Here is a 24,073-nt window from a genome sequence, read left to right on the forward strand (position 1 = left end):
ATTTAATACAGTGGTACCTCAGGTTACATACGCTTCAGGTTACATACGCTTCAGGTTTCAGACTCCACTAACCCAAAAATAGTGCTTCAGGTTAAGAACTTTGCTTCAGGAATGAGAACAGAAATTGTGCTCCGGCGGCACGGCAGCAGCAGGAGGCCCCATTAGCTAAAGTGGTGCTTCAGGTTAAGAACAGTTTCAGCTTAAGTACGGACCTCCGGAACAAATTAAGTACTTAACCCGAGGTACCACTGTACATCCAACTCAAGTTGTGAGTTACAGGCAGGAACCACAACATGTAACATGGGGGGGGAGTTGTGGAAAATGCATTTTGGTGTGGTATTCCACCCCTCATCCCTACCCTCCCAGTCACACTACACTGTTCACAGTCAAAACATTTTTGGGAAAACTAGTGGCTGTTTCTTATTTGAACAAACAAGGCGATACTCCCTTAAGGTGCTAAATCTGAACTGTGAAATGCAGGCTAAATACTGCACTGAGGACAAATGCCACAATGGATACCTGATGTCTACTTTATTGCTGGATTATTCAGCGCCAGTTTAGCACCTAGCACACTCCATCTGCTTCAGAAATGACTTTCTAACTCAAACAGTCATTGCTATCAACAAACGTAGGAGGGACTCCGAGTTGCCATGGTGAGGAGGCGGGGAATTAAGAACAGAGACTGTTTGGAACACAACACATTTTGCAGAACATGATCCAAAAGTACCAGGGATCTATTTTAAAAAAAGTAAAGGCATCTTCTTAAATCACAGAACAAATCATAACGCTGGGAATTCAAGTAGAAAGCAGCTGTCCTTTTGTAGCACACTGCATGTAACCAGTTTGGGAAAATTAGGAAAGATGGCAGATACTAGAGATTCACAGCCGATTTGGACAAAAGGGGATCTGTCCCAAGTGCCCCAAACAGAAGCAGGGACATCCTGAAGTGCTTCATGGCACCGTGGTAGTTCAGACATTTAAAAAAACCACCAGACTTGCTAAAACAAAACAGCTTGCCATATAATGAATTGTCGTGTGAAGGAAGAGGGGAGCTCCATTGTGACTGATGGGTCTACCTTGAAAATAGGAATGATTTTGTGACCAAGCCTCTCCAATTCAAGTGATTTGCAGTGAGGAGGGGAGATGCTAAATTGCTTTGATCTCTGATGCTTCTTGCTTCTTTGCAAGTTCTTGCCTCTGAGAAGCAGTAACGTTATTACTGTTCCAACACCCATTAGAGCAAGGTTTTCATTTTGCTCAAGTTTAATGCAGCCCATCCCTTTCCTTTCAAACCCTTCTGTTCTTTTTCATTTAATCCTTTTGAGTTCATCTTGCTGTTGCCTTGGTCTTGAACTTGATGGGAAATTCTAGGTAAATGGGTGCTGCAGGCCATAATTCCCATTCTCAATCCAACAGCTGGGACATATCCACCAAGCCCTTTTAACAATGCTGAAATCCAGCTGATTGGCTGTTTTGAAGGGGGAGTAGAAGGCTAAATTGCGTCCCCTTGATGTGTTACCTCTTCCCCACCAAAATGCTGATTTGCAAGGTTTCAGCTATATATATATATTTTTAAAGGCTACACTTGTATGGCCACAGCTGTTCCTTGTGCATGCAGTTGGATTGGAACCATTGGCTGCAGTACAATACAGCTGCATTCATAAAAACAAGGGCACTTAACTATGTGTATCTGTGCCGTGCAATCTTATCCATAATTCCCTGCACTTAACTACCATTGATTCCAACAGGACTTTACGAAACTATGGACTGCGTACGAAATTGTACCTTAATGGTCTGTGTCCTTGATCTTTAGGAAAGCTTATGGCCCATTTCATATTGGAGGCCAAAGTAACTGATATCTGTAACATTTCGTGACTGTGTAGTCTATGAATCCATATAAATTAATCATGGCATTTAATTTTCCTCTGTTTTATGAAAATTCTTCCATGCTTCATGAGAACAGTTCACAATTAGAGCATCTCTCCAAGGGGAAAGTGTGTGTGTGTGTGTTGACTAGTTCATTGCTGAAATCATGTTCGCTACAGAAGAGGGGGCACTGATGTATGAAGAACTGCAACCCATTCAGCATCAGACCTGACAACCACAGAGCATTTGCAGACTAAAAAAAAATCAAAGGCAGCATTGTTAACAGTACAGGTAGGATTATACAATATAAGAAATTTATTTTACTTATTTCAGCAAATGTCTATGCCCAAGGTGGAAATGCTGCATTTTAAGTTACTGAATTAAGCAAAACACTGGTGTGTGTATGATTTTTAAATATATATTATGGTCATTTCGAGAGCTGGACCATAAAGAAGAATTGATGCTTTTTTTGAATTATGGTGCTGGAGGAGACTCTTGAGAGTCTCATGGACTGCAAGAAGATCAAACCTATCCTTTCGTAAGGAAATCAGCCCTGAGTGCTCACTGGAAGGACAGATCCTGAAGCTGAGACTCCAATACTTTGGCCACCTCATGAGAAGAGAAGACTCCCTGGAAAAGACCCTGATGTTGAGAAAATAGGAGGGCACAAGGAGAAGGGGACGACAGAGGACGAGATAGTTGGATAGTGTTCTCGAAGCTACCAGCATGAGTTTGACCAAACTGCAGGAGGCAGTGGAAGACAGGAGTGCCTGGCGTGCTCCATGGGGTCACGAAGAGTCGGACACAACTAAACGACTAAACAACAACATGGTCATTTCACATCCTTCTTAATCATTTACAGTATGTGTGTATGTAAGTATGTAAACACTGCCGACATCGTATGTACTGTAACATCAGGTGCTCCCTAGAAGTTATTTTCTGCAACTACTACTATATGACATTAAAATAAACTCCCGAACAAAACGGCTCTCAATGGAAACAGACCCCAGCGGCTTCCAAAATGGGATGCTTGTGTCACAAGTCTGGTTCAACTTGGACCGTATGTGTTGTGACCCATCATGTTTTCATACCAGAAATAGTACTAGATGAAGGAAGAGGTCAGTGATGCTTAGGAAGACTGAGACTCAAGTGGAGTCAGTGGAAAAGGACTAACTACCTGAGATTGCCACTGAGGAAGGTGCTCAGAGAGGCCACAGATTCAGGCCTTGATATGAGTCCGTTTGCTTCTGAATGATGGCAGGCAGCCTGTTTGGTGGAATAGATTATATCACAGCAAAAAGAGGAGATCAATGAATGATGCATGCCATATGACAAAAGGCAGGAAAGTGCACTAGAAACCGCAATATAGATTTCATATAAGTGCCTCCTGATATAATGCATCTTAGCTCACTGAATAAATATTTAAAAATGAAATACATGTACCCAATTCACTTAAAAAAAAAAGGAAATACGGTTTTGAGGGCAGAGGCAAAGGAAATAGGTTTTTGAATCAGCGCCATGCTTACTTCAACTGCTGGCTGTATAAACACAGTTGTGCATTTGTTTTGTTAAAAACACTAGTTCAACCTACCTGTCTAGAACAGGTGCTCAGACAAGCTGGTATTTCCTGTTACTATTAAATATGCAGGATGCAATACTCTACTCCATGTTTCTACCCAGGTGTTTGAGCTTTTGTTTCAGAATCCACTTGGAGGAATATGACTCCGAGCACATTTTGGAGCACTCTCCCCCCCCCCCCGGACCTCTCACCCATTCTTGCTTTCACAGCTTCTGCATTACAGGTGCTACAAAAAACCAGAGCTGCACAATTTGTGACCCATCAAGCCAAAGGCAGTTCAACAGTAGCTCAACAAATCTCCAACTTTTTTGAAACACCAACATGAGGCAGCAGAAATCGGGATGGGAGAGTCAAGTGCTTCGTGGGTTGCATTCAGCTTGATGGAAAGGTTATACTGCTGGGATAGCTCATCTGATAGAGCAAAAGACCCTTAGAGTCATGGGTTGGAGCCCCACTCTGGGCAACAGATTCCTGCATTGCAGTGGGATTGGACTAGAAGACCCTCTACAAATCTCAGATTAGACAGCATCTTAAGAAGCAGAGACATCACCTTGCCAACAAAGGTCCGTATAGTAAAAGCTATGGATTCCCCAGTAGTGATGTATGGAAGTGAGAGCTGGACCATAAAGAAGGCGGATCACCGAAGAATGGATGCTTTTGAATTATGGTGCTGGAGGAGACTCTTGAGAGTCCCATGGACTGCAAGAAGATCAAACCTATCCATTCTGAAGGAAAACAGCCCTGAGTGCTCACTGGAAGGACAGATCCTGAAGCTGAGGCTCCAATACTTTGGCCACCTCATGAGAAGAGAAGACTCCCTGGAAAAGACCCTGATGTTGGGAAAGATGGAGGGCACAAGGAGAAGGGGACGACAGAGGATGAGATGGTTGGACAGTGCTCTCGAAGCTACCAACATGAGTTTGACCAAACTGCAGGAGGCAGTGGAAGACAGAAGTGCCTGGCGTGCTCTGGTCCATGGGGTCACGAAGAGTCGGACACAACTAAACGACTAAACAACAACAACAACAACAAGTTTCTCCCTCACTATCAGAGAAAAGAAAGGAAGGATGATCTGTTTTCATATCTCTCCTGATTTCTGTGAGCGTCTGCTGCAATATTATATTGGCACCTAATAACAGATTACACAAGCAATATAAGCAACATATTTAACACATCAACCACAAGGTGGGAGAGACAAAACGAGAGCACTGTCCTGTGTTTTCCAAATCAGAAGGGATGCGGGTTTAAAAAGGAGTCTGCATTCCAACCCAGATTGCCAACTGCAGAAGGATAACCAGATATTTTGATTACATACTTCGGTTCATCCAGTCATTATACAGTATTTTCTGCTCAACCTGTGAACTTCTGAAAGGAAGATTTATTAGCCAGGATCATCTCACACATGCACAACAGATATTGAGGCAATTTTAATCTGGGGTTTTATTTGCATTCAGAAAGTTCCAGATTCAATCCCCACTGTTTACAGGAAGAGTTGTCCAAGCATAATTGTGGAGTACACATTTTTCAAGCACATCTCTGTGACATTCTCACTTCACATATTCAGATGTACACAGAAAGATCTGTATAGCTAAAAACAGGTTAAATCCTGTGTGTGCATAGGGAATGTTTTGCAGCTGCAGGCTATGCTAGATGGGGCAGGATTGGAAGAAGGACACATCAGAAGGACGGACCAATCCGTCAGTGAAGAGGCAAGAGTTCACTTTTATTATGCATTTTCATAGGGAAAAGAGGAGCTGTTTTGAGGGGGAAATATAATTTTAAAGCGAGGGCTACACTGAGGCTTACATTCCTGTTTATTGTGCACTCACTTCATGGACTGGGATTTTAATGCATTTGCATCCTATGGTTGGTTGTAAGATAACACATAATGATGTATTGTTTCTCAAACCAGCTTCACACTGGCGAGAGTCCTTAAGCCATTTCTAACGCATCTCTTGCCAAGTGTCTAAGGCGGTATTGTGAACACACCCTAAGTCTTAGTGAGTAAATCGTGTAAGACAGGGGAGCAAAATCTGATTGCATCTTTTCAGGAACACACCCATAAATTGTGCTGGGTTAATGCTATATAGCAGTAATTAAATCCATAGTCAACTTTATGAATACAAATGAATTGTCAAGAAAGGATTAGAGTTGCCACTAAATTGAACTAAAGTGTTGTTGTTGTTTTTAAACCAGTGAGGAAAATCTTCAAGTTTTTGCTGGAGCAAAACATCAAGGAAATTTCTGAGGGAAGTAAAAAAGAGTTTCAATAAGAATTTCAAGTAGGGCACTTAAGCGCAGTCCCTCATGAAACTGCACAGTGCACAATTAACACACCTAGTAATTAGGAGGCAAAAATAATAATTAAATATATTACTAATAGTGTAAGACATTAAAAATATACGAGCAACTACTTTCAAACTCACATTACAGCTTTTTTTTCAGCTACACCCTTTATATGTTTCTTGTGACATTATGTTCCTCCATTATAAACAACTCCCCACTTCTCTACAGAGCTCAGCCAAGTAATTCTTGGAGCTTCTGCTAATAACCTTGTGTTGGGGAATCAGAGAAGCCTTTCTGACATTCTTCTCCTTCTAACCAGCAGTTCCCTATGAGACAGCGGAATGTGGCTACAAACAAAATCTTTGAAACTGGCGGGTTATTCCGAAGGCTTATGAAAGCCGTGGGAACAAACTGAAAAACAACAACCCAACAACCGCTGGCTACTTCAGCTTCCTAATTTCAGAGGCGGCGGCAGCCTCTGTGTTATGGGAGTGACATGGACTTCATACAACCAGGAAGCGAGGCCACAAGCAAAAGGTATTGCTCACGCCAGGGAAGGGTCAGCGCTGTATTTACATTCCCACAGGAAATAGCAGAGAGCAGTGTTAGCACAGTAGTTCTTTGTGCTTTTCACTGGTGACAGGGAAGGAAGGCACAAGGGAAAGAGGATGTGGAGGTGATCCTCCTAAATGCAGGGCAGCCTGGCATGTGTAGCAAGGTCTCCTCCGCAACCTTTTTTTATTGCAACTCTTCCTCCCTTGCTGTACAAAAAAACTACTGTGCCCACAGACACTCATGCCAGCACACGCAGAAGGGTTGCACTTTCCCCTGTGCCCCAAAAGAAAGGAAGCAGGAACACACACAATCACACACAGTGAAGCAAATAATTTGTGGGGACTCCAGCTCTCCAACTGCAAGCTTCAAGTCAGCACAAAGGCACCCCAACACCACTACCCTGACCTCAGCTGACCTGCCAATTCACATTAGCTCTTTTATACAGCTCACTGGACGGGAGCGGGGTGGTTATTGTTGAAGGATTAACAAGTTCACATGGTTTACAGTCTCCACTTCTAAAAAACACAAATCATAGGACACATCCACAAATGAATGTAACTTGAGAGGAAGGCAGCGCTAAACGGAATCACAGCTACAAGAAGAAGCACACTGAAAATAGGGATCACAGTACCTCTTAACAACATCAATGCAGTAGTACCTCTGGTTATGTACTTAATTCGTTCCAGAGGTCCGTTCTTAACCTGAAACAGTTCTTAACCTGAAGCACCACTTTAGCTAATGGGGCCTCCTGCTGCTGCCGCGCCACCAGAGCACAATTTTTGTTCTCATCCTGAAGCTAAGTTCTTAACCCGAGGTACTATTTCTGGGTTAGCAGAATCTGTAACCTGAAGCGTCTGTAACCTGAAGCATATGTAACCCGAGGTACCACTGTATATAAAAGTATCTTACCTATGAACACACATTTAAAAATTAATATTTTATGCTTTTTGAGCAGAGGCTACTGCAGAATTTGAAAAAGCGCAAAATCCCGAAGGATGGCTGCCTTCCGATCCATGTGTTAGTCTGGGAGGTGGAGATCAAGTTGGTCTGTGCCGGAATTCCCTGTGCAGAGAACAAATTCCTCAACGTAGGTGCCAACTCCCTGGGGCCCTGGGTGCCCAAGCACCCACAAAATACCCCATGAAGAGGCTGGGCACCCACCAATTTCGGTGCCAGGGCCATGCATATTGCATGGCACCCACAGCCCTGAGCACCCACTGCCATGGAGCCAAGTTGGCACTCCTCTTCCTCAAGCAATCCCCTCTACCCTTGCTAAGAGAAAGACATGCATATAGTAAAGGTAAAGGGACCCCTGACCATTAGGTCCAGTAGTGGCCGACTCTGGGGTTGCGGCGCTCATCTCGCTTTATTGGCCAAGGGAGCCAGCGTACAGCTTCCAGGTCATGTGGCCAGCATGACTAAGCCGCTTCTGGCGAACCAGAGCAGCGCACAGAAACGCCATTTACCTTCCCGCCGGAGCGATACCTATTTATCTACTTGCACTTTGACATGCTTTTGAACTGCTCGGTTGGCAGGAGCAGGGACTGAGCAACTTGAGCTCACCCCGTTGTGGGGATTTGAACCGCCAACCTTCTGATCGGCAAGTCCTAGGCTCTGTGGTTTAACCCACAGCGCCACCCGCGTCCCCGAGATGCATATAATTTTATACTATTTTAAAACACATGTTACTACCAGATGCATTTGTATTTGGCTATTCTAAATGCCAAATTGTTGCTTCATCTACCGTAGCCGTATTTCTTTGTTATGATGTTTCACTGGAAGAAGAATGCACTTCCACTAGAAAACTGGCCAAGCATGGAAAGCTAAATGCAGTCATTTGAAACACTTCTCTTGAATGTCTGTCTCCCCCTGCCCCACTGCACATTTAACTGTGATCTTACAGCACTCTCCTAATATCAGAGCCAGCAGGGAAAGGACAGCAGGATGGAGAAAAGGGGATTGCTAAAAAATGAAAGTGGTGGAAGGCCTTAGGGAGACAGTAAGCAGTACTAGGGCATGCTGTATATAGTGGTTCAATCTGTGCATTTGTTCCACACACATCCTTCCTAGAGTTTTACCAACTAGAAAAGACACATGGAATAAACTGGGGGGGGGGGGAGTTGTTCTAATATACTGGCATTCAGGTTCACTGCAAAAAAGGGGGGATGCGAAATGCCGGCTTTATGCTTGTCAAATAGGAAGGGAAGTCAACTTTCATCATTGCAACTATTGCGAAAGCCCATTTAATTCTGCCTCTTGCCATCAAATGAACCCCAATCTGGGAAAGATTCTGTTTGTTTAATATTTGTCACATTTACTGGTCCATTTTATTCTTACAAGAAGTAGGTTAGGTTGTAAGACGCTGATTTAACCAGGGCCACCCATTAATTGAACAGGAACTGGAACTCCAGTGTATCAAAACTAACACACACACACACCACTAGCTCTCAAAATCGCTTTCAGGTTATTTATTGATTACATTTAAAACCCACTAATTCTACAGGATACTCAAAGGCAGCTTCCAGTCCAAGACCCTAACCACAAGGAGACCTGCTGAGTTCATTTATTTTAGCAGGTGCCCTTCAACCATTTCCCAGGCATATTGAGCAAGTTCTTTAAATTTGAAGAATAGGCCTGTCTAGCAAAACTGCCTTTTTGGGGACTGCCTTCATTGATACTTAGGCCCATTAAAATATATGCACTCACCACACCGATAGCATTCAGCACCTAGAGAACTTACCCTGCCACCAAACCCCTCCCTCCATTGTGAGGGTTTTATTTGTGGAATTTAATGTCCTTAGTAGGATGTTCCCACTAAACCCTGCTATTTTATTGGTAATAACAATGTGAAACATGGTCTGCAAAAGTATGATAACATAAAAGTTCAGAATCTGCAGATCAAAATATTGCTGTGCAAAAATGGGCTGTAATTATTAACTATATATATGAAAAGACACTGCATAATATGTGTGTTGCTGAAGCCCATGATTCAACATACGACTAAAATATCACCACAGAGAAAAAGGCTTCATTAAGCAAAATCTCTCAAAAGTGCTCAGAAGAGCTGATGACTGCAAATGTGTCCTCCTCCCTTCTCTCAAAGCAAGGTTCACATGCGTTTTCTCTCCTTTGTTATCTTCTCTGAGAATAATCTAAAAATTAACATGTCATGTTTCTACATCTCAGACTAAATATTTGCATTTGACAACTAGGACGGGGCTGATAAAATCCATCACTTGGATCTTGACAGACTGTCAAGTCTAAACAAAAGGTAGAAACAGGGAAGGGGGGAGAGAAAACAAACGCAAAAGAAAGTGTCTCATTTCCGAAACGTCTATATCTCCAGTAATTATTTTAACCCACAACCCTTTCTAATGCTTTCCCAACATCTCTCTCAGTAAGAACTTCTTTTTGTGCATTGTGGATCTTCGTTCTTAAATCTTGGGAAGCTGGTAGGTGGATTTTAAACACACAACATGTGAAAAACACAAGACTGACTCCACACCCCCAAACCACAATCTCACAGCGGGGGTGGGGGGTGGGGAGCTGTTAGCAGGAGGTGACCTGAGTCCACAGTATTTTGCAATGGGCTTTGGATTCCTTGCCCCTTCCTCCCTTTTTTAAAGCCCCTCCCCCACTTAAGAGGGTGGCTGGGAACTCTGCAAGGACCCAGAGGTCGCTCTCCACCTTCATTTCCCTGTTGTTGTTTAGTCGTTTAGTCGTGTCCGACTCTTTATGACCCCATGGACCAAAGCAAGCCAGGCACTTCTGTCTTCCACTGCCTCCCGCAGCTTGGTCAAACTCATGCTGGTAGCTTCGAGAACACTATCCAGCCATCTCGTCCTCTGTCGTGCCCTTCTCCTTGTGCCCTCCATCTTTCCCAACATCAGGGTCTTTTCCAGGGAGTCTTCTCTTCTCATGAGGTGGCCAAAGTATTGGAGCCTCAGCTTCACGATCTGTCCTTCCAGTGAGCACTCAGGGTTGATTTCCTTCAGAATGGATACGTTTGATCTTCTTGCAGTCCATGGGACTCTCAAGAGTCTCCTCCAGACCATAATTCAAAAGCATCAATTCTTCGGCGATCAACCTTCCTTATGGTCCAGCTCTCACTTCCATACATCACTACTGGGAAAACCATAGCTTTTACTATACGGACCTATGTTGGCAAGGTGATGTCTCTACTTTTTAAGATGCTGTCTAGGTTTGTCATTGCTTTTCTCCCAAGAAGCAGGCGTCTTTTAATTTCGTGGCTGCTGTCACCATCTGCAGTGATCATGGTAAAATCTCTCACTGCCTCCATTTCTTCCGCTTCTATTTGCCAGGAGGTGATGGGACCAGTGGCCATGATCTTCGTTTTTTTGATGTTGAGCTTCAGACCATATTTTGCGCTCTCCTCTTTCCCCCTCATTAAAAGGCTCTTTAATTCCTACTCACTTTCTGCCATCAAGGTTGTGTCATCTGCATATCTGAGGTTGTTGATATTTCTTCCTGCAATCTTAATTCTGGCTTGGGATTCATCCAGCCCAGCCTTTCGCATGATGAATTCTGCATATAAGTTAAATAAGCAGGGAGACAACATACAGCCTTGTCGTACTCCTTTCCCAATTTTGAACCAATCAGTTGTTCCATATCCAGTTCTAACTGTAGCTTCTTGTCCCACATAGAGATTTCTCAGGAGACAGATGAGGTGATCAGGCACTCCCATTTCTTTAAGAACTTACCATAGTTTCCCTAGAGGCAGGCAAAACTGTGTCATTTTAAGTACCTACAAACATCCCCACAGTCTCCAGTGTTGAGCTGACAAAACAAAACCCCAAATTCTATCGCATGGTTCAGCTTCACAATTTCTGTGCAATAATACTGCAGTGAATGTTGCCTCTGCCCACAATCCCCAGACTGAAGGAGAGAGGGAGAGAGAGAGAGAGAGAGAGAGAGAGAGAGGGAGGGAGAGAGAGGGGGGAGAGAGAGAGAGGCTCTGCTGGTGCGGTTCTACATGTTAACATTTAAGACAGAAAAGCTGCTTGCTCTTTCAGGAGCAGAAGAGGATGCAGTGAGAACTTCAAACTTCCATGTGCCCAAATATTTTCATCCTATACCGCCTTCAAATTACATCTGCGAAATATAAATGTGAAAGCTAAGTTTAAACTGGTAGCTGTTCCAGCTACGTTAGAATTCTGCACGGTGTCAAACTGACCACTGCCCCTTCTACACCTTCCATCACCTTTCCTCCCAGTCCTCACATAGAGCTTGTCAAGACATCATGTGTGTATAAATATATATATGTTTATTTATTTATAAGGCACCTTCACAGACAATGCATTGTGTGAATCATTTCATGTTACACAATCACGTTTCTGCTCATACCAATTCCAATGGAATACCCTGCGTGGGAATCAACCAACCAACCAGCCAATCAATCAATTTATTGTGCATAGCCAAAACAGTATAGCAGAGGGCATGGCAAGGCTTTCCTCTGAAATTGCACAACATACTCTATAAAAGGTTTATAGCATAAAAAGTTTACAGCATAATTTTTTTTAAAAAAAATGAAAACATTAACATATCTGGAACAGAGTTTCTTAGCTGCCAGAGCAAATTTGGCTACCAGGTGTGTAATCTGTAGATCTTTATTAGTTAGGAGCTTGACTGTCACCTCCTGGGGGATTGGCCTGAGAGACAGTCAAGAACAGGTGATAAATTTCTCTGGGCATTGAATATAAAGGGAGAAGTAGCAGGTAATGCATGACATCCTCAACCTGATTGCATCCATAAATCCATTTGCTTCCCATATGGGGAATTCCCAGGTATGTCCCCTCTAAATATGCTGAGGGCATCTGTTGGAACCTTAGTTCAACAAACACCCTATGCAGCTGCAGGAAAGTCAGTGTCTCAAGGTAATGGGGCCTTGAGTGGTTGATCTTGATTTGGGGGTACCAAATAGAATAACAGTACCCTGCATGGAAAATCTAGGTTGAAATACTCTACATGGAAATCTGCAATTCAGATGACGAGATGTTATTTAATGATTTGGGAGCAATCCTGAAGTAGATTCCACCAGAATGAGTGGGGCTAGAATTCAGGGGCTCTGGGGCTGAGTAGGAGTTTCCTGCTCAGGGCACAAAAAGGCTATGGGACATAATTCTCCATTCTCCACTGCTCTCCCCCCACCAATTCTGGCTCGGCTGGTATGCAGTTGGTTGAACCAGTGCAGGTGGATCTTAAATTGACCCAAGCCCTGGAAAAAGGCATGAATTAGAGAGAAGGGATTTAGGCTGTAACTTAAGCTCGTTCATCTTGGTCACATGACCCCCAGGGGGTGGGGAGATGGTTAGTGTAACTCAAATGCTATCTAGAGGCAAGTTTTTTCAGAATGGAGTCTGGATCTGGCATACTTTACCCCAGCTTAACTTAATTTTACATCAGCTTCTTGTGTACGGAATAGCTCTGCTAGACAGTACAGTTGAACCTCTGTCTTCAAACACTTCAGAAGTCGAACGTTTTGGCTTTCGAACACCGACAACCCGGAAGTGAATGCTTCCGTTTTCGAACGCGCCTTGGAAGTCGAACGGCTTCCAAGGCACATTTCTCCATTTTTTCAATGGATTTTGCCAACTGGCAATTGCGCCTCGGTTATCGAACGTTTCGGAAGTCAAACAGTCTTCCGGAACAGATTACGTTCGACAACCAAGGTTCCACTGTAATTCACTTGCTTTTTGCTAGAATTTAAAAGATTCCACACTCTCTTGTAAGAGTACCACTTAGGAAACAAAACAGCTGTCTTAACATTTTGCACATTCACAGTTTAGAAAAAGATTAATTTTAAATGCTTTCAAAACCAATTTTTTAAATATTTTTGAGGGGGGGTTAATAAAAAAATTCTACCAATATTTACAATAATCACCACAAAGCATATCATTTATAGTTCTCTGGCACAAAGTTAGGAGGTTTAAGTATCAGTGTTAGAAAAGGTGCAGAAGATTGCATCTGAGCCCATTTTGAAGCAGGCATCCAAACATTTGATTTTATTTTAGTGAAAAGCTGTCAGTTGCTATCATTTTTACATTGAAAAAGAACGCTTTCACAATAAACTCCCCTTGCTGCAGAAATCCCCAGCAAAAGGTGCCCCTGGGCAGAACTAGGCACGAACGAAGAACTTGGGACTGCGGCCATATTATAATATACCGGTGGCCCAGTTTCCACTTCACACATGAAGGATGATTTCACACTAGAACTATTTAGCACTTTGCTTTCCTGGAATCAGCTGGGTGGTAATAAAATGGCGGTTCCATGCTGCATTTTTTTTTTTAAATGTAAGGTAAAGGTACCCCTGCCCGTACGGGCCAGTCGTGTCCGACTCTAGGGTTGTGCGCCCATCTCACTTAAGAGGCCGGGGGCCAGCGCTGTCCGGAGACACTTCTGGGTCACGTGGCCAGCGTGACGAAGCTGCTCTGGCGAGCCGGCACCAGCGCAGCACACGGAAATGCCGTTTACCTTCCCGCTGCCCTGAGGAGGCTTTGCGCGGCTATCCCAGAAGCCAGAACAGCAAGAGGGATCGCTGCGCAGCAGAAACAGTGATCCCTCCTGCTGTTCTGGCTTCTGGGATTCAGAATATTTTTTTCTTGTTTTCCTCCTCCAAAAACTAGGTGCGTCTTATGGTCTGGTGCGTCTTATAGAGCGAAAAATGCGGTAAGTGCTGGAGATGCAAAGAGGTGGAGGGAATGGTCTTTCATATGTGGTGGACTTGTAAAAGGGTAAAAGAGTATTGGGAAATGATCCATAATGAATTGGAAAAAAATGTTTGAAAGTACTTTCCCCCCCAAAACCAGAGTCCTTTCTGTTGAGGATAATTTAGACTGAAATCCCCAGGAGTCAAAAAAGGTGATTTATGTATGCTACTACTGCGGCCCGTGTTTTGCTGACCCAAAAATGGAAAACGAGCCAAGTCCCAACCAAAGAAGATTGGCAACTTAAGTTGACAGAATATGCACAACTTGCAGACTTAACATGCAGAATAAGAGAACAAGAAGAACGTACGTTTAAAGAAGACTGGACAACGTTTATTGAATATATGGGAAATAATTGTGTACAGTGGTACCTTGGGTTAAGAACTTAATTCGTTCTGGAGGTCTGTTCTCAACCTGAAACAGTTCTTAACCTGAAGCACCACTTTAGCTAATGGGGCCTCCTGCTGCCGCCGCGCTGCCGGAGCACGATTTCTGTTCTCATCCTGAAGCAAAGTTCTTAACCCGAGGTAATATTTCTAGGTTAGCAGAGTCTGTAACCTGAAGCGTATGTAACCCGAGGTACCACCGTACAGCTAAAAATGTTGGCAGCATTAAGATAAATTCAACAGTGTGGATAAGTTTTGATGGATGCAGTAATGGAATACTGAATGGTATAGTTTTTGTAAAATATGCAGTGATGTAAAATGAACCATGGAAAGAGAAGAAGGGAAGTCGTTGATATTTTAAGGATGCAAAATGAGTATTTTAAACTGCAAAACACAAAATTTAATAAAAATTATATATATAAAAGAATCAGGCCATGGGACTCTTGGTCCAAAGCCACTGGCATCGGGGGCCCCCAACCCCGAGATGCCCACAATTCATAGCTTTCCACAGTCTACCATCAGCAAGGGAAGTACTGACAGCCATTTAGCACCAGATTTGGTGGAGAAGGGCCTCTGTCGCTTTGAAGACCAACCCCCACCCCTCCACCAATGGGGTGACTGTGCACCATTTCAACACCCACCTGGTCATCAACACCATGGGGCTACGATTGGCTTGTGATATATGCTTTGTAATCCACAAAGACCCCACTTATCACTCCCAACTTTAATATATAGTTTCCTCTGATGCTCCTTTCTTCGAAAGCAGCTTCTGTTTTTCAGCTACTGACCCTAATTAGTTTCTTCCTGTTCGTTCTTGTGACAGTGGCGTTCATGAATCAACATTTTAATTAGAGCGAGCTCCTGTTTTCTTTGGTAGGGGAGTTTTAATTACTGCTTTCCTCTTTGCAGAAGGAACTACTACCAATTAATATTTTTTTGTTTCTTTTTTTATGATTTCTTCATGGATTACTACCACGAAGGTGGCGGGGGGGGGGGGGAGAGAGTGTGGGTGATTGTTCAGACTACCCCACCCCAAGCCATAGAAACCTACTGGAGCTGATTCAGGAATACCATGTAAATGACAGTGAATAGGAAGAAACCAAGGCTGTGTACACACATACATTTAAAGCACATTCCCTCTCTCAAATAATCTCAGGAACTGTAAGTTTATCCCTTGGAAAGCTGCAAATCCCAGCAACCGTAAAACACACACACACACACACACACACACACACACACACACACACAACACCCTATGGTTCCCTGGATCCTTTGGTTGAGGGGCGGACACTTAAAATGTGCTTTAAATTTATGCAGTGTATGCAGCCTCAGTAGCTAAGAAGCAGGAGCTGCTTTCAAAGGAAGGGACAAAGAGGAAATTACTAATTCAAGCACCACTTTAGGGAGAAGCCTCAGTAAGTGGACAAGCCGATACTGCATTTTCAGTCTGAAAAAAATCACCATGAATGATCACCCTGGACAAATAAGACAGAGTGACAAACAAGGACAACACTGTGTTTTGTCGTTTCAATTCTCTGCAGCAACAGTAAATGTACAATGCTCATTCTGGAGAAAGCTTCAGTGTAGAAGCCCAAGAACAGGTGTAGAGAGTTTTACAACTTGCCAAAGGACGGTGGTGGCAGACAGTTGCTGCCTCTCCCAATACTTTGTTTTGGAACACCTGTCCATATGCCGCCATCCATTCCCATGGCAGCTTCCCACCTACCCTGCCACTTCCTGTGACATTTGCATGGAGGGCCCCACCAGGGCGACATTGCCCAAGGTGCCCTCTAATCTAGCCCTGGTTCTGAAGACATATAAGAACTAGGGAAATTTGAGGTTAACTGGAATAATGGTCTAGCATTATTTACATAGTTGTAACCATATGTAAAAGGGATGCGGGTGGCGCTGTGGGTTAAACCACAGAGCCTAGGACTTGCCAATCAGAAGATCGGCAGTTCAAATCCCCACGACGGGGTGAGCTCCCGTTGCTCGGTCCCTGCTCCTGCCAACCTAGCAGTTCAAAAGCACGTCAAAGTGCAAGTAGATAAATAGGTACCGCTCCGGCGGGAAGGTAAACGGCGTTTCCGTGCGCTGCTCTGGTTCGCCAGAAGCGGCTTAGTCATGCTGGCCACATGACCCGGAAGCTGTACGCCGGCTCCCTCGGCCGATAAAGGGTCGGTCACGACTGGACCAAATAGTCAGGGGTCCCTTTACCTTTTAACCATATGTAAGTGGAAGTAAAATGCCCTGAAAACAATTATACTTCTGCTTAGCAGTGCTTGTTTCCCTAGCTGTAAGCAGTACTGCCACCTTTTTTTGGGGGGGGGGGGAGGAGGCAGGAGGGCTCTTGGATCTTCTCAGAGCATCACACCTCCTTTCTTAAGCTGGGCAAATGCTTCCTGGGCTTGGGGAAGGAGGTGTGAGGCTCTGACAGGATCCTGGAGCCTTGCTGCCTCCTTTCCAAAACCAGGCTTGGATGGTATGACCCTGTGGTGAAAAAAGACAGGCACAGTCAAGGTACTGAGAGTACAGAAAGAGGTATGGTGTTTCAGCAAGTCATTTAATTATCACGCATCATGTAACAACTATATACCAAGATCTTAATGAAGTTCCATTAAAACATGTACCGTAGTTTTTGCTCTATAAGACTCACTTTTTCTCTCCTAAAAAGTAAGGGGAAATGTGTATGCGTCTTATGGAGCGAATGCAGGCTGCACAGCTATCCCAGAAGCCAGAACAGCAAGAGGGATTGCTGCTTTCACTGTGCAGCAATCCCTTTTGCTGTTCTGGCTTCTGAGATTCAGAATATTTTTTTTCTTGTTTTCCTACTCCAAAAACTAGGTGCGTCTTGTGGTCTGGTGCGTCTTATAGAGCGAAAAATACGGTAATTGTTTTGTATGTAATTGTTTTTCCTGGCCCCAAGGAAATTTTGCACGCAGGGCAACTGCCCAGAGTACCGGCATCCTTTTTCCACAAATAAACCACTGCCACTCAGTAAATGAGCATAGGATGGCTGTGTTATTGTGCATTTATACAAAGGTCCCCTAGCCATATTACACTCCTACAAAAAAAACCAAAATTGCTGTAGTGTAGTGGCTAAAGCAGGCACCCCCAAACCCGGCCCTCCAGATGTTTTGGGACTACAACTCCCATCATCCCTAGCTAATAGGACCAGTGGTCAGGGATGATGGGAATTGTAGTCCCAAAACAGCTAGAGGGCCAAGTCTGGGGGTGCCTGGGCTAAGGTAGAAGATGAGTCTCCAAGTCCTGTCATAGCCACATCCTTATTAGATGGTTTTAAGAAAGACACTGTTGTCTCAGCCTCAACCAGCAATATAGAGATAAATAATAATGACCTGTCTTACAGGGTTGGCATAAGGATTCTATAGGTAATGTACACGACAAACTTGGAATGCTACACAATATGCTATATGCTAAAATATATAGATGTGAGTGCCTAATTCATGGGATAAGAATAATCTGCAGCACCAGAAAACAACTACCGGATTATGAAGGCAGGGAAGTCAGTGCTATGCACATCACCAAATAACCTAAGAGTAAAGGCCCAGTTTAGTATGCAAATATCCTAGCATCCAGCTTTCGGCAAAAACAAAAAAAAGTGCACACTCATTTAAATGAAACTTGCATCCCACATTTTTCTGCAGCTGTTTCTTGGCAGTTAAGGCAGACCCATAATGTATGTACCAGACACCATTTATTATGACACTAGGAAGTGTTGGGAAACAAGAACTCTCAGGCTGTTTCATAAATTACACAGCAACAGACCCTGGTTTACTGCTGAATGTAGACTCAACAGGGAGTTGTAGCCAATCCCAGGGCTTTAATAATTGGACCAATACGAGTTTGCAAATCACTTGTCACATTCACATTTTTAGGTATATACGTTAGGAATGTGGTATGTCAACAGCCCCGTATCTTATCCAACCACTTTAATGCCATATGTGCCACAGAGAAAACCTTCCACTAGCTTAAACATAGCCTAAGATTCTCAGAGGCTATGTTAATGTATTATAATGCAATCGGCGATTAGAATTCCTTTATGGTTGCGACAAAAAAATATTTCCTACAGGCTACTAGCTTTCCATTCATTAACAAAAACACACATATAAGGCACACAGAATTTATAAAGCATTTCAGAATATACTAATAGCTCTTGTACCTCAGGCAGTTCTTGAGCATCCAAGTGCAGATAAATGTTTGGTTAGCAAATGACTTAGCTGCAAGGATTGCTGCTCTGCTGAGGGACAGATCATGAAATTACTCTAGGGTTAGAAAAGGTCTCATCATAAACAGACTGCAAAAAAAATATCTGCAAACTTGCCAGATGCTCTTATTTTAAATGATGTCCTTTATTTGAGCGCGCTGAAGAAGAATTAATCTGCTGCTCTGCACATGAGATTGCTAGCAGTCTTTGCGGAAGGGAAGAAGCCATTTGGCTTCAGCAGAAATGCATTGACATGATAGCAGTGATGGGCATTATAATTCACAAGCCTTTCCTCTGCAGCTGCCCCTGAATGCATTACTTTGCCGGCACTGGCCACTGGTTCCAGGTTTTATTTTTGGTCATTGACAACTTTGACAGGAAGATGGTGTTGAGCCTCAGTCCGCTGACCTCAGTGATACTGACCACTAGCCCGGATCATCAGCCCAGGACCCCTCACTCATCAGACTCAAGAGAAATAATCTTCCCATAGGCTTGTTGAAGAGGAATTAGCTCAGAATGGCAAAATACATTTTGAAGGCATGTTTTGGCACCTGGTCATAAGATCTTAATAAGTAGAGACATCACCTTGCCAACAAAGGTCCGTATTGTAAAAGCCATGGTTTTCCCAGTAGTGATATATGGAAGTGAGAGCTGGACCATAAAGAAGGCTGATCACCAAAGAATTGATGCTTTTGAATTATGGTGCTGGAGGAGACTCTTGAGAGTCCCATGGACTGCAAGAAGATCAAACCTCTCCATTCTTAAGGAAATCAGCCCTGAGTGCTCACTGGAAGGACAGATCCTGAAGCTGAGGCTCCAATACTTTGGCTACCTCATGAGAAGAGAAGACTCCCTGGAAAAGACCCTGATGCTGGGAAAGATGGAGGGCACAAGGAGAAGGGGACAACAGAGGACTAGATGGTTGGATAGTGTTCTCGAAGCTACCAGCATGAGTCTGACCAAACTGCGGGAGGCAGTGGAAGACAGAAGTGCCTGGCGTGCTCTGGTCCATGGGGTCACGAAGATTCGGACACGACTAAACAACAACAACATCAGACTCTCAGAATCACTTTGTTGCCCCATGCCAAAACAGCCAACCCTGGTCTCCATGAGATTTGTATTGGCGCTTGCTAGGTGCCAGTCAGTGCCACAGTTTTAACTTGGTCTTAGTCTTATTGTATAGGGGCTCTTTTGCACTGCTGTGATTAAGCATTATACAAATTCTTGAAATAAATAATGAATTGATACAAGGCTCTGGCCCCAGGCACAGGGATCCCTTGTGTCATCGGGCCGTGCTTCTCAGCACAGCACAGAAACTGGAGGGATGATCTCTGCCCCTTTTCCATTCCGAGCTAGAGAGGAAAATGTGATTCTTCTCATCACTCTTACCAAAGAGTATCAGCCCATGCACCCTGCCAGAGACGCCAGCTTCATTGAGGTGGCCCGACGCAACATCACTTGACATCCTGACATCGCATGATGTCCTGTTGTACATGCAGCCCTTAAGGGGGCCCGGGGCCCGCAAAAAAACATTGGGGAGCCCCCAGAGTGCATCATTCCCCAGGAGCTGGTGCCTATGCATCCCACCCAAGATGCTATTTACGAGAGGAGAGAGGCTGTTTTTAGTGCCAACGGCCACCTCCTCCATGCAGTAAACAACAGCTAGTGAGGATGCAGTTTTAATTCGATCCATGGCATGGGGTGAGAGGATTAATTTGCTTTCCTGTGATCCTGATCTGGCTCCCCACTTGCTCCCTAAAAAAATAACATCCTGTATGTTAAATGTGACCACCCATTTGATAGAATGTGTAAGTAGCTCTCTATTGCACTTCATATTTGGTAGGGTCAACTTCCTCAAGAGTTTTCCCAGGTTTTGCAGTATCTGAGCTCTCTGTCTTCTGGAAGTGTTTCTCAGACTTGGGTCCCCTGCTGTTGTTGGGCTACAGCTCCCATCATCCCTAGGACCAGTGGTCAGAGATCAGTGGAGAAGAAATCCCGCAACAGCCAGAGACCTAAGTTTGAGAAAGACTGTTTTTGTGCCTTGCTACTGCATCCTGCTGCTGGCTGCCCTCTCCTCCTAAGTTAGTTCTTCCTAGATCTTTCCCCAGCACAGCAGAGACCCTCTTATCCTAGTTGGAACAGGAGAGCGGGGAAGCGTGGCGATTATTCTGAACTTCTTCTTATGAATTTCCTCAGGGATTTCAAGCATGTGCACATTTCTCCCAGAGCATGCCTGCTGTGTGGCAATACTGTTCCTTAAGCAAAGGCGTGGTCTATAGATGCCTTGTTGTTTTCTCTCAGAGAAAAAGCCAAGCCAGGAAAAAAATTCCCCTGGGGAATTGTGTGCATCAATGTGGCTATTTAAAAGGCTTCTTGCATGCTTTAAAACGGATGCACTTCCTAACCGACCTTTACAAGGAACCGAACTGGGAAGCCCATAAAATATTTACATCCCTTCTGCTTGTCAAGCTCATTAGCTATCGTAAAGGTTGCTCCCTATTTAATTTTTCTTTTGGTTGGCTTTCCAGAAGATCACCAGTGAGACCGATTTTTTTGCCCAATGCCTCCTTTTTTCTGTTTTGCAGTTGACGCGAGTGTAGAAATGTAGAGAAACTCTACCATGAAGTCCAACAGCCTAGATTGATTAAGGGATATACCTAAGCACCTGTTAAAAGCTTGAAAGCAGATTTCCCGCTTCCTTAATTGCTCAAGCTGGCAGTTGTTGCAAAAGCAACTGTGGATAAGTAAAAACACCGAAAAGTTTTGCCAGGGAAAATAATTCAGTGCTGCTGCACTCTAATTTCAAGAGTGGCTAAGCCTGTCTGAGCATGCCCAGAGGCTTCTAACATACTGAGAAGTTCAGCACATCACAGGTCTCTGGGTATTTCCAGACATTAGACGGAAGTCACCTAGATCCAATCCATAAATATTTCTGCTGGTACCAAGGGTCCTAGCCCCAGTGAGATACGGTAGCACTTCTAAAGGCACAATTAACAACTTTTTCGAAAGGCATTTTAAGTGAAGACTTTCATCCCAGCCTACATCTGCACTAGATTTGGAACTGTTCTTATATATGATATTCATATATATAGGACTCGTGTATGGTCTAAGCCTCTTGGGCTTGCCAGTCGTAAGGTCGGCAGTTCGAATCCGCGCAATTGGGTGAGCTCCTGTTGCTCTGTCCCAGCTCCTGCCAACCTGGCAGTTTGAAGGCATACCAGCGCAAGTAGATAAACAGGTACCACTGTGGCGGCAAAGTAAATGGCGTTTCCATCCACCAGAAGCGGTTTAGTCATGCTGGCATGACCCATAAAAGCTGTCTGTGGAGAAATGCCGGCTCCCTCGGCCTGAAGGCAGAGATGAGCAGTCGAATTTGACAGGACTTAACCGTCCAGGGGTCTTTTACCTTTTCCTATTTCATATATGTAATTGCCATAACTGCTTTTACTGTTAGATGGCTTCCGAGACAGTTTACAGGAAGTGGTTTATAAATAGAAATCGATAAATTGATAAATAAAAAACATACAAGTGATCCCTGTTCCCATGTAGTAATACAAAAAGAGCTCTTATGGATCAGACCATCAGATCCAGCATTATACGTTCACAGTGGCCAATCAGATGTTTATGGGAAGCTTAAAAGCAGGACATGGGTGCAACAGTATTAGTGATCCCCAGCAACTGGTATTTGACCAGAGGTCATGTTTATCCATAATGAACAGCATCCACAGACAGCCTTATTCTCCATGAGTTTGTACAATCCCCTTTCAGACCTGTCTAAGTTGGCAGCCATTGCTACAATTTGCGTTTGTGAATTCCAGTCTAACTATGAGCTGCACAAAAATCCTTATGATATGAACTGCAGCAGTTGCGTTGCATATCACCTCTTTCCAACTGGTGGCCACCAAGAAGGGGGCAGAGATCCCTAGCACATGGTATATGGGTCTGCACATTATGGCTGGGATGCGGGTCATCTCCGCACAAGGAGACCACATTCAACTGCTCCCCGTCATTAATTTACATAGATTATTATTGTGCATGTGTTTATTCTGCCTTCTAAATGAAAGATGATCTCTGAGGGGCCTTACAAATTTAATGTTCCAGCATATATTAAAATGATGAATGAAACAAACCCCACAGCCAAACCATAAAGACAGAAGCAGGAACTAGCGATAGCATTCCCTCATAGATAGTCCCAGAGACTGTCTTCAAAAGCACAAGGTGCTGAAATGCTAACAGACAGTGTGTGGACTGAAGTTCCCCTCAGAAGAGATATGATGTCTAAGAATAAGGAAGAAGAAAACCCCTGATGTCTTCTTCCTCTCAGGTGGTGAGAGGAACTAGGAGACAACCAAGTCCAGTTTTACCACCTGTTGGTGTACTCTCAGCAGACTCCCTGACGAACGTTGATTACATTTTGTTTATGTGTTTTTAAAATGTGTATTTATATAAACTTAGATGTACACCTCAAATATATAGTGCAGAATGGCTCTAAGGATCAATGACCAGGTTAGTCTAATACATGCTTACTGCCAATTAGTTTGGAAAAAGCAATCACCTGAGTTGCAGCTGGAGAAAACAATTCCCTAATTCTATATGCACCTTTTCAAGCTGCAGTAAGACTAATCACAACCCGCTAGCTCTGATCATAGACTCACAGAATTGTAGAGTTGGAAAGGACCACAGGGGTCATCTAGTCCAACCCCCTGCCCAACTTGGGGTTAAAACCCACTACCCATCTATTCCCTAACTTTTTACAAAAGCCTAGGAGAAAATCCATACCCAGTTACTCCCTAATACCCTGATTATCTTGACTGAGGGCAGATTTTCCCTGAAGGCCTTGCTGGAATAAACACCCACAAAGCAACTAAACTTTGATTCAGCACTCAAAATATTCTTTTCCGAAGTACTTTTCACAACAGACGTTTCTATTTCTAATAACCGGCAGCTGATATAGTGCCCAGGGAAGAGACTGCTACCAGACTTCAGTTTAAAATAATGAAGGCAGGCTTACCGTTACACCAAAGAAGCTGGTCTGATTCATTGCATCTAGGAAAATTTTTCCAAGTTCTTTGTTGGTGTAGTTAAAGTCCTCAATTTTTTGGTTTCTGTTGGTGGCATTGAGAATCTTCATTGCTTGCTGAAGTGTTTTGGCAATTACCCAAATTCCATCATAAGCAAAGCCATGGAACTTACTTGGCTCAACATTCCCTCGCCTTTGATCATACTCCTCTTCATACTGCTGTGGTGTCTGTGTAAAAGAATACAAGGCCAGTTCACTGATCAGCATGTTAAAATCTGTGCCCAAAACGTCAAAAGCCATGGAAGCCCTTAAGAGACCTGTGGAGCTCAAGAAATAATGAAAAGCATTTCAGGGCAGAAAAATACAATTTTATCATTCATCGTGTAATATCGTGCCATCAAGGCAACTAGTGACTCAGGTCGTATCCCC

General features: G+C 43.7%; 1 protein-coding gene across 1 annotated transcript in view; it reads right to left on the reverse strand.

Annotated features, from left to right (window-relative positions):
• Window positions 1-24,073, reverse strand: part of GABBR2 (gamma-aminobutyric acid type B receptor subunit 2) — a 305,888-nt gene that overhangs the window by 167,451 nt on the left and 114,364 nt on the right. Inside the window, exon 7 of the mRNA XM_081206236.1 lies at window positions 23,636-23,872. Coding sequence (XP_081062362.1) covers window positions 23,636-23,872 — 237 coding nt within the window. The remainder of the gene's footprint in view (window positions 1-23,635; window positions 23,873-24,073) is intronic.

This window comes from Podarcis bocagei (assembly GCF_964188305.1).
Source record: "Podarcis bocagei genome assembly, chromosome: 8".
In the NCBI taxonomy this organism is placed as follows: Eukaryota; Metazoa; Chordata; class Lepidosauria; order Squamata; family Lacertidae; genus Podarcis; species Podarcis bocagei.